Source organism: Ranitomeya variabilis, chromosome 7 (genome assembly GCF_051348905.1).
Source record: "Ranitomeya variabilis isolate aRanVar5 chromosome 7, aRanVar5.hap1, whole genome shotgun sequence".
Classification (NCBI taxonomy): Eukaryota; Metazoa; Chordata; class Amphibia; order Anura; family Dendrobatidae; genus Ranitomeya; species Ranitomeya variabilis.
Genome location: NC_135238.1, coordinates 206,455,818 through 206,470,121, shown reverse-complemented (window position 1 = coordinate 206,470,121; position 14,304 = coordinate 206,455,818). Strand labels below are relative to the sequence as shown.

Below are 14,304 nucleotides of genomic sequence, written 5' to 3'. Positions count from 1 at the left end.
TGAACAATGTACAGTAACTTTTTACCCAGTTGACTGTGTAAATATCATCATTGCTCCATTGGTTTCTGAATACGAATTACGAGAATCAATGTACATACAGGTTGAGATTTGTGGACTGAACAAGCCCTCACCAATCTTCTACAAATCCATACTTTCCATCAGATCCGTATTCCCCTTTCCTCAGATATAGCCATCTTTAATACTTTTACATGTCATTTGTGCATTGCTAGATGTATCACCAGCAAAGAAGCACTCAATGTTCTTGTTTTAAATGCATTTTACTTTTGAGAACTTTTCCTTAATCGCCCGGCTCCTACAGACTTGATGCTAACCAATGTGACCTGCCACATTATTACTACTTGTTATCAATATTAATTAACTAGACGGTGGCCCAATTCTAACGCATCGGGTATTCTAGAATATGCATGTCCACGTAGTATATTGGCCAACCACGTAGTATATTGCCCAGTGACGTAGTATATTGCCCAACCACGTAGTATATTGCCCAGTGACGTAGTATATTGCCCAGTGACGTAGTATACAGCACAGAGCCACGTAGTATATTGCACAGCGACGTAGTATATTGCCCAGCCACGTAGTATATTGCCCACTGACGTAGTATATTGCCCAGTGACGTAGTATATTGCCCAGCCAAGTAGTATATTGCCCAGTGACGTAGTAAATTGCACAGCAACGTAGTATACAGCACCGAGCCACGTAGTACATTGCCCAGCAACGTAATATATTGCCCAACCACGTAGTATATTGCCCAGTGACGTAGTATTTGCCCAGCCACGTAGTATATTGCCCAGCGACGTAGTATATTGCCCAGCGACGTAGTATATTGCCCAGCCACGTAGTATATTGCCCAGTGACGTAGTATATTGCCCAGTGACGTAGTATTTGCCCAGCCACGTAGTATATTGCCCAGCGACGTAGTATATTGCCCAGCCACGTAGTATATTGCCCAGCCACGTAGTATATTGCCCAGTGACGTAGTATATTGCCCAGTGACGTAGTATACAGCACAGAGCCACGTAGTATATTGCACAGCGACGTAGTATATTGCCCAGCCACGTAGTATATTGCCCACTGACGTAGTATATTGCCCAGTGACGTAGTATATTGCCCAGTGACGTAGTATACAGCACAGAGCCACGTAGTATATTGCACAGCGACGTAGTATATTGCCCACTGACGTAGTATATTGCCCACTGACGTAGTATATTGCCCACTGACGTAGTATATTGCCCAGTGACGTAGTATATTGCCGAGCCACGTAGTATATTGCCCAGTGACGTAGTAAATTGCACAGAGACGTAGTATACAGCACCGAGCAACGTAGTACATTGCCCAGCAACGTAATATATTGCCCAGCTACGTAGTATATTGCCCAGCCACGCAGTATATTGCCCAGCCACATAGTATATTGCCCAGCCACGTATGTCACAGGTTAAAAAATAAAAAATAAACATACTCACCTTCCGATCCGTGGGCCCCTTGTAGTTCTAACATACTCACCTTCCGATGCGAGGGCCCTTTGTAGCGCGCGGCTGCCGCCATCTTCCGTTCCCAGGATGCATTGCGAAATTCCCCAGATGACTTAGCGGTCTTGCGAGACTGCTAAGTCTTCTGGGTAATTTCGCAATGCATCGCCGGGAACGGAAGATGGCGGCCGTCGCGAGCGGCTCGGCGGACTACGGAGGGTGAGTATAGCAGATTTTTTTTAATTATTATTTTTAACATTACATTTTTTACTATTGATGCCGCATAGGCAGCCTCAATAGTAAAAAGTTGGGACACACAGGGTTAATAGCGGCGGTAACGGCGTGCGTTACCTGCGGTATAACGCAGTCTGTTACCGCTGGCATTAACCCTGTGTTAGCGGTGACTGGAGGGAAGTATGCGGGCTCCGGGCACTGACTGCAGGGAGTAAAGAGCGGCCATTTTCTTCCGGACTTTGCCCGTCGCTGATTGGTCATGGCTGTTTTGCCGCGACCAATCATTGACTTGGATTTCCATGACAGACACAGGCCGCGACCAATGAATATCCGTGACAGACAGAAGGACAGAAAGACGGAAGTGACCCTTAGACAATTATATAGTAGACACCTGTGGAGATATCACTCATGGTCATATGTGACATCATCAAATACAGGAGGCCATTGTTACCTCACCGCATGATGTCACAATGACTGTGGGTCTATAAAAACAGGTGTTCTAGGGGCAAAGGCTCATTTCAGAAGATAAAGACGACGAGAGCGGAGGATCCAGGATCATGGACTCGGGTTCTCATTTCAGGAGATGAAGACGAGGAGAGCGGAGGATCCAGGATCAAAAACAAAGATTCTTATTTCAGGAGATGGACATGAGGAGATTGGAAGTTCCTGGATTGAGGACACAGGTAAATTAGAAACCTTACAGGGATATAATTTAGTGAACTTAGTGCCAACATGGACCCTCCAATTCTACAGATTGTGGCTGTAAGGTTCTAGATTTCTTCAGTCCTTGCTGGTAGAATCTCTAGACTTGGGTGATGAAGGTTCTTTGTGAGGTCACACAGCGGAATGTTGGACACTGAGAGTTCTATGCAGCAAACATGGGGACATCAGAGAGGTCAGCACAAAGATCGCACCTCGGATGGAGACGCTACTGTAGCTACTTCGGTCAGTAACACTTCAAGTGGTATATGTAGCTAGTACAGATTGTTGTTGGTGGTTCTGTCACCTTAATTTAAGATTATTGGGCCATAAATGCCCCATTATTCCCCCATATGGGACAGAGGTTGGTGCATATACATTGGGGAAAAATACATTTATTTATTTACTTTCTATTTATTAGATTTTTTTACCATTTTATTGTACTACTTATTTAACTTATATATAACTGCATTTACAACATTTTTTTAAAATCAAATTTAGTACGCCATTTTTAAGTGTCTACTGTACGTCTAAGCTTAAAACTGCAGAGAAAAGGGGGCTTGTTTATCTGGCATAAAGTACAATATATTTATGATGCTTTTATACAGGTTTTATGCCAATACTTCCCCTCATATTATTATTTCTTTCTTACCAGGGAGAGAATCTGGATCCTGGAAGGAAGATTGAAGAATCTAAAGAGAGCCACACGATTGTTTTTTGTTAATCATTTATTATGTCTGCACATGATATTTGTTGTCTTATGATGTCATTATATGCTGATTATATGGATCTAATCCTGGGATCAGTGCATCATGACATCATATTGTTTAGGTGTCTGCTGTCTTATCCAACGGTATAAGGAGTAGAACATACATATTTATATGCTTTAGCACTACAGAGTGCAACTTTATTTGTTTGCCAACTGTATAATGGTCCTGATATGATGCAACAATCCTATGTCTGTATATTAAGGGGTAGTGTTCTGTGTGTGTGGGGGTAGTGTTCTGTGGGGGGTAGTGTTCTGTGTGTGTGGGGGTAGTGTTCTGTGGGGGGTAGTGTTCTGTGTGTGTGGGGGTAGTGTTCTGTGGGGGGTAGTGTTCTGTTTTTTTTTACAGGGGAGATGAACATGGCCAAGCTATGAGCTTCAGGGTCTGATCTGATGAGGAAAGGTAAGGCGACTTACCAGGACAAAGAAGATCTGCTATCCAGAAACGAGTCTCCATATTGAATATCATTGCTGTATATATATGTCAGTTAGTTAGTTGTAGTATGGCGCCTTGATCCTGGGTTCTCGAACTGATCGCCTTTTCCCGGGGTCAAGAAGGAATTTTTTCCCTGTAACACACATTGGCTGAACGTGTCCAGGTTTTTTGCCTTCTTCTGGATCATTGGTCTTAGGTAGAGGTAAAGATTGTATTTAATAAAATATGTTTAAAATCAATGATCGGTCTCCTTATGTCTTTATTTTATACAGCACTCGGGTAGTTGTATATGTTTTATTCTCATTTTTAGGAAACATGGCTGCCACAATATGAAGGCAAACAGAAATAAGAGGACGGTAATTATATGTTTGCTTTTGTAATGTCTCTATTTATAATGTATAAAATAGAGCCTCACACAAGATATCTGCAAAGGTGGGAATTATTAACCTCGTAGATAATAATTGCAGAGTTAATTTACCATATTTATATTAAACTTCCATCTAAAGTTAGTTGGACTAAATTGAACAAAATTAATAAAATTAATTAAAACGCAAATCCTTCCTAATACCACTATTAATGGCACATCCCTCCTAATAACACTCTTAGTGACATGTCCCTCCTAATAACACTCCTAGTGGCACATCCCTCCTAATAACACTCCTAGTGGCATGTCCCCCTAATAACACTTCTAGTGGCACGTCCCCCTAATAACACTTCTAGTGGCACGTCCCCCTAATAACACTTCTAGTGGCATGCCCCTATGCCCCTCCTAATAGGGTATAAATTGCTGATTGCCGGTGGTGTGACTGCTGAGACCACCAGTGATATCAAGACTGGAGATTTAGAACCCCAATATTGGGGCTCTGCAATCCTGTTCTCAATTGAGAGGAGATTTGAGTCGCCCGACAGGGCCGCGGGGTACCCGGTATCGGGTCCGGTGTTCACAGGGTGATGTCATGGTGGTGGTCCGTGGCCCTGGGTGCCCATGTAAAAGGGGAAATTGAATAAAGTTTATGTTCGTGACGCCACCTGTGGTATTTGGTCAGTAGAGACCGACGCTGCTTTAAGGGGTCCTCTGAAGTGTTGTTATGGCAGCTAGATGGTACAACTTCCCACAGGTGAAGTATATCCCCAGGGCTCCCGGTGTGTAGATGGAAGATGGTGAATGGTGCAGTAAAGAACGAGGACACAGGTTTGCAGTCTCTTTACCTGGTTTACTGAAGACTTCAGGCAGTCACAGTCCAGGGTACCAGATCACAGGGTAGGCAGGGTCCAGCTGGCTTGGAAGCGAATCCAGAGTCCCCTTTACCAGGTGGAGTTAAAAGCCTTCCTCTAGCGTGGTGGTGTTGTAGTCCTTTACTGCTTATGGCTTCAGATAAGGTCCTCACAGTTCTTCTCTCTGTCCCCATATAGGATAGGACACAAACCCGTATGACAGGTGACTCGGGTTTTTTATAGGGTCTCTATCATGACCCGGGCTCTATATGTCACTGTGCCTGCTGGGTATTAGTTCAGACAGGTAACTTGCAGTTAAGCTGTCCTGCCGGTCTCTGCTGTAAGTCTTACAGTCCCTTACAACCTCGGTGTTCTGGCTACCGATTATCTGCTCTTCAGAGGGGGAATAGTTCGTTCACACCTGGTCTCCCCTGATATCAATCTCCTGTGCTTCGCTCTCCTTCACGCTCACTGAACGATGTTCTTTCCTTCTGTATGTCTCTTTAGGAGCTGTAGCGACTCTGGCTACATGGCTCCTTATACATTCTTCCTGCCTCAGACTGCTCCAGTCTGCTTCCTGGAACTCTCTGCTACTTTCTAAACCCTTTCCCTCCAGATCAGAATGTATTTATAGGGTAGTTCACCCTAAACCAGGCTTAGAGCTCCCCCTTCTGGCCTGGAGTGTGAACATGTTGTATGCATTGTGATTACCTGATCAAGAAGATCTTTAATCGCTTCCAAACGTAACATCACTCTCCCCGTGAGGAAAGCAATGTCACTGTGACAACCAGGACGCTGGGGCGTCACAGATTTATTGTCTATGGGACAGCCAAGTACAGTGCTCGGCAATTTTCAGCAGTCTTATAAACAATGAATGGAGTGAAGACCGAGCATGACCATTGTCACGTACACACTTCTCAACACATGACAACGGGTGCACCAGCAAGGGTTAATTTATCTCCTTTCATTGAATCCAATGCTCAACCTCTGTTTTAGGCTATAAAGTGAGCATAAATCACTATTTTTCTATAGGTGCCCTGAGGAAGGACAGTGGACTCTGAAACATGTCGACAATAAAACTGCAATTTTATCTATTTATCTACTATAACTCGTGTCATAACTCCAGAGAGCACAGAAACACTTCCAGTTCGGTTACTTTTATAACTCACACCCTACACAGTCCACACACCCCGATTACTTAGCGTGCTGCCACCACTCATCAAACACACAGGGTGATAAGTCCCCAAAATATATTACTGTCTGACAATCAAAAGGTCACACAGTCTCTGAAAGCCTATGGATTCTTCAAAGCATACAAGGATCAAACTTATTAAAGATTTTAAACTTTCATATAAAAATATAGAGTGCTTACAATAAAAGATATGAAAAGAATAAAAATGAAGTGACAAAATGATGCAAAACAGTTATAAAACAAAAAGGGAGAAATAACAGAAATATCTAAACGTTTCCGTCTACAGTTATCTTTTGTTTCCTTGAGGGAAATCACGTGTCATTGTTGCGACATGTGATGACGGCGCCCAATCAGTGCTGGCATCATTGTCCCCGCCTTCGGAGAAATCAAACATGAAGAGGAAGTCCGGACTGCAGCTGATCTCTGACTTCCTCTTCATGCTCAATTTGACAGGAAGCGGGGACAGTGACGCCAGCTCTCATTGGGCACCTGCGTCACATTTCACAACAACCAGAAGAGGAGCACCAGGAGACGGAGTGCCAACATCGCGGGAACGGTGTAAGCACGGGATGAGAGTAAAAACTTTATTATTTTCTGGGGACTAAGCGAGGGGTATGAGAAGAAGTTGTCCAAGTAGTGGATAACTACTATAACTAGTTATTTTGCTGATATTATAGTTTCCCTAACGATTATATATTTCCTTCACAAAGATTTCCACTTAATTCAGGACAGGGGCTCACTAGGAGGTCTGGTGTTCGGACCCAGCAGTAAGCAAATTATCCCCTATCCAATAACTGGGGTTGTGGAGACACAGCATTTGTATTTTAATTAACCGCGTTATGCCCACGTTAAAAGGAGAGCAGGCATTCGGCGGGATGATCCCTGGTCCATGCGGTTTAGGCTAGCGGACCGGGGCGCCTGCCAACTTCCCACGTCTCCACATGGGAATAATTTCATTTTTTAGGGGAATAACCCTTTAAACTATATCTAAGCTCATAGCATGGTTTACAGCTCCTCAGTGTCCTCTCTGCTCTTGAACATCCCCTTTCTAGTGTTCACATAATACAGAGCTCCCAACTGTCCCTCACTCTGCGGGACTGTCCCGGTTTTCAGCCTTTGCCCCGCACTCCCGCACGGGATGCTCTGCTTCCCGCAGATAGCAGAAGCAGCCGACACGCCCCCTTGTGTTAATCCATGCCCCTTACACTTCCGTATGCAGTGCAGTATGTATCAGCCGGTCATCCCTGTCAGCCGGTCATCCCTGCACCCACAGAGCCTTACACCACATATTGGCTGCTCTGTGCGCACAGGACCTGTGATGAGGTCACAGGAGGGGAGGAGTCAGGGGTCACATGATCGGGACCTCCGTGGATTGCAGGACTCAGCTGTGGCACTGGTTGCCAACTTGCCATGGTGCTGCTGGATGAGGTAAGTAAGCTGCCTTGTGTGGGGTCAGGAGGTGTTTACAGTGTGGATGTAGCAGACAGTGTGTACGAGGTCAGCTGTATGGAGTGGAGCCGTGTGTGTATGAGGTGTATGGAGCAGAGCAGAATGTGTACGAGGTGTACGGAGCGGAGCGGTGTGTGTATGAGGTGTACGGAGCGGAGCCGTGTGTGTATGAGGTGTATGGAGCGGAGCCGTGTGTGTATGAGGTGTATGGAGCGGAGCCATCTGTGTATGAGGTGTATGGAGCGGAGCTGAATGTGTACGAGGTGTATGGAGCGGAGCTGAATGTGTACGAGGTGTATGGAGCGGAGCCGTGTGTGTATGAGGTGTATGGAGTGGAGCCGTGTGTGTATGAGGTGTATGGAGCGGAGCCGTGTGTGTACGAGGTGTATGGAGTGGAGCCGTGTGTGTATGAGGTGTATGGAGTGGAGCCGTGTGTGTATGAGGTGTATGGAGCGGAGCCGTGTGTGTACGAGGTGTATGGAGCGGAGCTGAATGTGTATGAGGTGTATGGAGCAGAGCCATGTGTGTACAAGTTGTACGGAGCGGAGCTGAATGTGTACGAGGTGTATGGAGCAGAGCCTTGTGTGTATGAGGTGTATGGAGCAGAGCCGCGTGTGTACGAGGTGTATGGAGTGGAGCTGAATGTGTACGAGGTGTACGAAGTGGAGCCGTGTGTGTATGAGGTGTATGGAGCGGAGCTGAATGTGTACAAGGTGTATGGAGAGGAGCCGTGTGTGTATGAGATGTATGGAGCGGAGCCGTATGTGTATGAGGTGTACGGAGCGGAGCCGCGTGTGTACGAGGTGTATGGAGCGGAGCTGAATGTGTACGAGGTGTACGGAGTGGAGCCGTGTGTACGAGGTGTACGGAGCAGAGTCGTGTATGTATGAGATGTATGGAGCGGAGCTGAACGTGCACGAGGTGTATGGAGCGGAGCCGTGTGTGTATGAGGTGTATGGAGCGGAGCCGTGTGTATATGAGGTGTACGGAGTGGAGCCGCGTGTGTACGAGGTGTATGGAGTGGAGCGCGTGTGTACGGAGCGGAGCCGTGTAGCAAAGTGTACGGAGCGCAGCCGCATGTGTAGGAGTAGATGTGTGGCCATTATTGCCACAAAAGTTGCAACACATGCAAAAGTTGCCTCACACAACACTTGCACATACTCAAAACGCACCACACATAAAACTCGCCACATGCAAAACTTGCCATGCGCAAAACTTGCTGCACACAACTTGCTACACTAAGGCTACTTTCACACTAGCGTCGTACGACGCACGACGAATTGCGTCGTTGCGACGTACCGACGCAAGCAGTGAAAGCACCGCACAACGGGGCCAGCGGATGCTGTTTTTCAACGCATCCGCTGCCCCATTGTGAGGTGCGGGGAGGAGGGGGCGGAGTTCCGGCCGCACATGCGCGGTCGGACATGGCGGACACGACGCACCAAAAATGTTACATGCAACGTTTTTTGGTGCCGACGGTCCGACACAACGCGACGCAACCGTCGCACGACGGTTGCGACGTGTGGCAATGCGTCACTAACGTTAGTCTATGGAGAAAAAACGCATCCTGCAAGCAATTTTGCAGGATGCGTTTTTTATCCACAACGACGCATTGCGACGTGTAGTGCACGACGCTAGTGTGAAAGTAGCCTTACCTGTCACATGCAACTCGACACACAAAAAGTTGCTACACGCATGTTGCCACACAAAACTCATCTCACAAAAGTCGCTACATGCATGTCGCCACATGCAACTCAACACACACAACGTGACACATGAAACTCGCCCTAAAACACACACACAAGTCTGGTATTATCCTTCAAAAATAAAAATCTGATTAATAAGCAGACAAACCACAAGAGCAACAAATGTACCATATAGGAATCCGGCAGCTGTCAGTCACATGACCTGTCTATTATGTGTATGTGTGAGCTAATATATACTGCCAGGGGGGGGGCTTCCTGTTGGCTGGGGATTTATCAGGCTGCCAATTTAGCGTACAAATACTGAGGTAAAAATACTGAGCAAATAACGTGTGAACGAGGTCTAATACAGGAGGAGATGACACAGGTATATACTATATACAGGGGAGATGACACACAGGTATATGCTATATACAGGAGGAGATGACACACACATATATACTATATACAGGGGAGATGACACACAGGTATATACTATACACAGGAGGAGATGACATACAGGTATATACTGTATACAGGAGGAGATGACACACACATATATACTATATACAGGGGAGATGACACACAGGTATATACTATATACAGGAGATGACACACTGGTATATACTATATACAGGGGAGATGACATACACGTACATACTATATACAGGAGAGATGACACACAGGTATATACTATATACAGGGGAGATGACACACAGGTATATACTATATACAGGGGAGATGACACACAGGTATATACTATATACAGGAGGAGATGACACATAGGTATATACTATATACAGGAGGAGATGACATACAGGTACATACTATATACAGGAGGAGATGACATACAGGTACATACTATATACAGGGGAGATACAGGAGGAGATGACACACAGGTATATACTATATACAGGGGAGATGACACACGTATATACTATATACAGGAGGAGATGACACACAGATATATACTATATACAGGAGCAGATGACACACAGGTATATACTATATACAGGAGGAGATGACACACAGGTATCTATATATATAATTGTCTAAGGGTTTTTCTGTCTGTCTGTCCTGGAAATCCCGCGTCTCTGATTGGTTGAGGCCGCCTGGGTCTCGACCAATCAGCGACGGGCACAGTATCGACGTAGATGTCATAATGGTTGCTATGGCGACGATGATGTCATAAACGTTGCCTCAACCAATCAGCGACGGGCACAGTCTGACGCGAATTCTAGAATCATCATTGTCCATATACTACGGGGACATGCATATTCTAGAATACCCGATGCGTTAGAATCGGGCCACAATCTAGTATACTATATACAGGAGGAGATGACATACAGGTACATACTATATACAGGAGAAGATGACACACAGGTATATACTATATACAGGAGCAGATGACACACAGGTATATACTATATACAGGAGGAGATGACTTACAGGTATATACTATATACAGGAGGAGATGACACACGTATATACTATATAAAAGAGGAGATGACACATAGGTATATAGAGGAGGAGATGACATACAGAAGGTATATACTATATACAGGGGAGAAGACATACAGGTATATACTATATGCAGGAGATGACATACAGGTATATACTATATATAGGAGGAGATGACATACAGGTATATAGTATATACAGAAGAGATGACATACAGGTATATACTATATACAGGAGGAGATGACACATAGGTATATACAATATACAGGAGGAGATGACATACAGCAGGTATATACTATTTACAGGGGAGATGACATACAGGTATATACTATATACAGGAGATGACATACAGGTGTGTACTATATATAAGGGAGATGACAAACATGTATATACTGAGGGGAAAATGAGAGGTGTGAGGTGAAAATGAAAAGATGTGAGTGCAAAATGAGAGGAGTGAGGGAAAATAGTGGAGTGATCGGAAAATGACAGATGTGAGGTCGAAATGACAAGTGTTAGGGGGGAATGAGAGGAGTGAGGGGGAAAATAAGAGGAGTGAGGGGAAAAATGAGAGGTGTAAGGGAGAAAATGAGAGACGTGAGGGGGAAAATGAGAGGCGTAATGGCAAAATAAGAGAAGTGAGGTGCTATAACTAACCACAGATATTTACTATGCCCAGGTAGTAGAGAATAAAACTTGGCAGACAGCCCCTTTCTGAAATACAGGTTATCCCTCTGTTTCTGACACCTGCAAAAGAAAGTGTTGAAAAAAAAGAAAGAACAGGATTGGGAAAAAAAAACTAGAATAGTAATCTACTATATAATTGTCTAAGGGTCACTTCCGTCTTTCTGTCTGTCTGTCTGTCACGGATATTCATTGGTCGCGGCCTCTGTCTGTCATGGAAATCCAAGTCGCTGATTGGTCGCAGCAAAACGGCCACGACCAATCAGCGACGGGCACAGTCCGGCGGCAAAATGGCTGCTCCTTCCTCCCCGCAGTCAGTGCCCGCTCCATACTCCCGTCCAGTCAGCACTCACACAGGGTTAATTGCAGCGGTAATGGACCGCGTTATGCCGCGGGTAACGCACTCCGTTACCGCTGCTATTAACCCTGTGTGACCAACTTTTAACTATTGATGCTGCCTATGCGCATCAATAGTTAAAAGATCTAATGTTAAAAATAATAAAAAATATAAAAAATCGTTATATACTCACCGTCCGTCGGCCCCTAGGATCCAGAACCGGCCTTTCCCGCTCCTTGCGACGCTCCGGTGACTGCTCCATGCATTGCGGTCTCGCGAGACCGCTACGTCATCATCTCGCGAGACCGCAATGCACTCTTGGTTTCGGAGCGCCCGAGGAGCGTCGGTAACCGCTTCGCTTGGATCCGGGGCCAAAGGAAGGTGTGTATATAACTATTTTTTATTTTAATTCTTTTTTTAACAGGGATATGATGCCCACATTGCTATATACTGCGTGGGCTGTGCAATATACTAAGTGGGCTGTGCTATATACTACGTGGCTGGGCAATATACTACGTGGGCTGTGCAATATAATACTTGGGCTGTGCAATATACTACGTGGGCTGTGCTATATACTCCGTGGGCTGCTATATACTACGTGGGCTGTGCAATATACTACGTGGGCTGTGCAATATACTAGGTGGCTGGGCAATATACTACGTGGGCTGTGCAATATAATACGTGGGCTGTGCAATATACTACGTGGGCTGTGCTATATACTCCGTGGGCTGCTATATACTACGTGGGCTGTGCAATATACTAAGTGGGCTGTGCTATATACTACGTGGCTGGGCAATATACTACGTGGGCTGTGCAATATAATACGTGGGCTGTGCAATATACTACGTGGGCTGTGCAATATACTACGTGGGCTGCTATATACTACGTGGGCTGTGCAATATACTACGTGGGCTGTGCAATATACTACGTGGGCTGTGCAATATAAGTGGGCTGTGCAATATACTACGTGGGCTGTGCAATATACTACGTGGGCTGTGCAATATAATACATGGGCTGTGCAATATACTACGTGGGCTGTGCAATATAATACGTGGGCTGTGCAATATACTACTTGGGCTGTGCAATATACTACGTGGGCTGTGCAATATACTACTTGGGCTGTGCAATATACTACGTGGGCTGCTATATACTACGTGGGCTGTGCAATATACTGCGTGGGCTGTGCAATACACCATGTTCCAAATTATTATGCAAATGACATTTTTCTCGGATCTTCCTAAATGGTCGGTGCAAATGACAGTCAGTCTATAAAAGTCATCACCCGTTAGAGTATACATCAAATTTTATTGAAGAAACCTCCCAATGATAACAGTATAATCTCCAAAATGAATAAAACCTCTAAATGCACTGTTCCAATTTATTAGGCACAGAAGAATTTCTAAACATTTGATATTTTAAAGACCTGAAAATGCTCATTTGTGGAATTTGCAGCATTAGGAGGTCACATTCACTGAACAAAAAAGCTATTTAACTTCAAAACATCCTAACAGGCCAAGTTACATGTTACCATAGGAGCCCTTCATTGATATCGCCTTCACAATTCTTGCATCCATTGAACTTGTGAGTTTTTGGAGAGTTTCCGCTTGTATTTCTTTGCATGAAGTCAGAATAGCCTCCCAGAGCTGCTGTTTTGATGTGAACTGCCTCCCACCCTCATAGATCTTTTGCTTGATGATACTCCAAAGGTTCTCTATAGGGTGGAGGTCAGGGGAAGATGGTGGCCACACCATGAGTTTATCTCCTTTTATGCCCATAGCAGCCAATGACTCAGAGGTATTCTTTGCAGCATGAGATGGGGCATTGTCAGCATGAAGATGATTTGGCTCCTGAAGGCACGTTTCTGCTTTTTATACCATGGAGGAAAGTTGTCAGTCAGAAATTCTATATACTTTGCAGAGGTCATTTTCACACCTTCAGGAACTTTAAAGGGCCCTACCAGCTGTTTCCCCATGATTCTGGCCCAAAACATGACTACTCCTCCACCTTGCTGACGTCGCAGCCTTATTGGGACATGGTGGCCATCCACCAACTATCCACTACTCCATCCATCTGGACCATCCAGGGTTGCTCAACACTCATCAGCAAACAAGACTGTTTGAAAATTTGTCTTCATGTATGTCTGGGCCCACTGCAACAGTTTCTGCTTGTGAACACTGTTTAGGGGTGGCCGAATAGTAGGTTTATGCACCACAGGAAGCCTTTGAAGGATCCTACATCTTGAGGTTCGAAGGACTCCAGAGGCACCATCAGCTTCAAATAACTGTTTGCTGCTTTGTAATGGCATTTTGGCAGCTGCTTTCTTAATCCAATGAATTTGTCGGCCAGAAACCTTCCTCATTATGCCTTTATCTGCATGAACTCTGTTTGTGCTCTGTTTCAGTCACAAATCTCTGCACAGTATGATGATCACTGTTTTAGATTTCTGAAATATCTAATGTTTTCATACCTTGTCCAAGGCATTGCACTATTTTACGCTTTTCAGCAGCAGAGCGATCCTTTTTATTTCCCATATTGCTTGAAACCTGTGGCCTGCTTAATAATGTGGAACATCATTTTCAAAGTAGTTTTCCTTTAATTAGAATCATCTGGAAAACTAATTATCACGTGTTTAAGATTGATTTCAGTAATCCATTGAGCCCTGAGA

General features: G+C 44.9%; 1 protein-coding gene across 1 annotated transcript in view; it reads left to right on the top strand.

Moving 5' to 3' along the window:
* Positions 1–3,451, top strand: part of COL28A1 (collagen type XXVIII alpha 1 chain) — a 66,451-nt gene extending 63,000 nt beyond the window's left edge. Inside the window, exons 37-38 of the mRNA XM_077272768.1 lie at positions 2,302–2,404; positions 3,076–3,451. Of these exons, the coding sequence (XP_077128883.1) occupies positions 2,302–2,372 (71 nt within the window). The 3' untranslated portion in view covers positions 2,373–2,404; positions 3,076–3,451. The remainder of the gene's footprint in view (positions 1–2,301; positions 2,405–3,075) is intronic.
* The last annotated feature ends 10,853 nt before the right edge of the window (positions 3,452–14,304 follow it).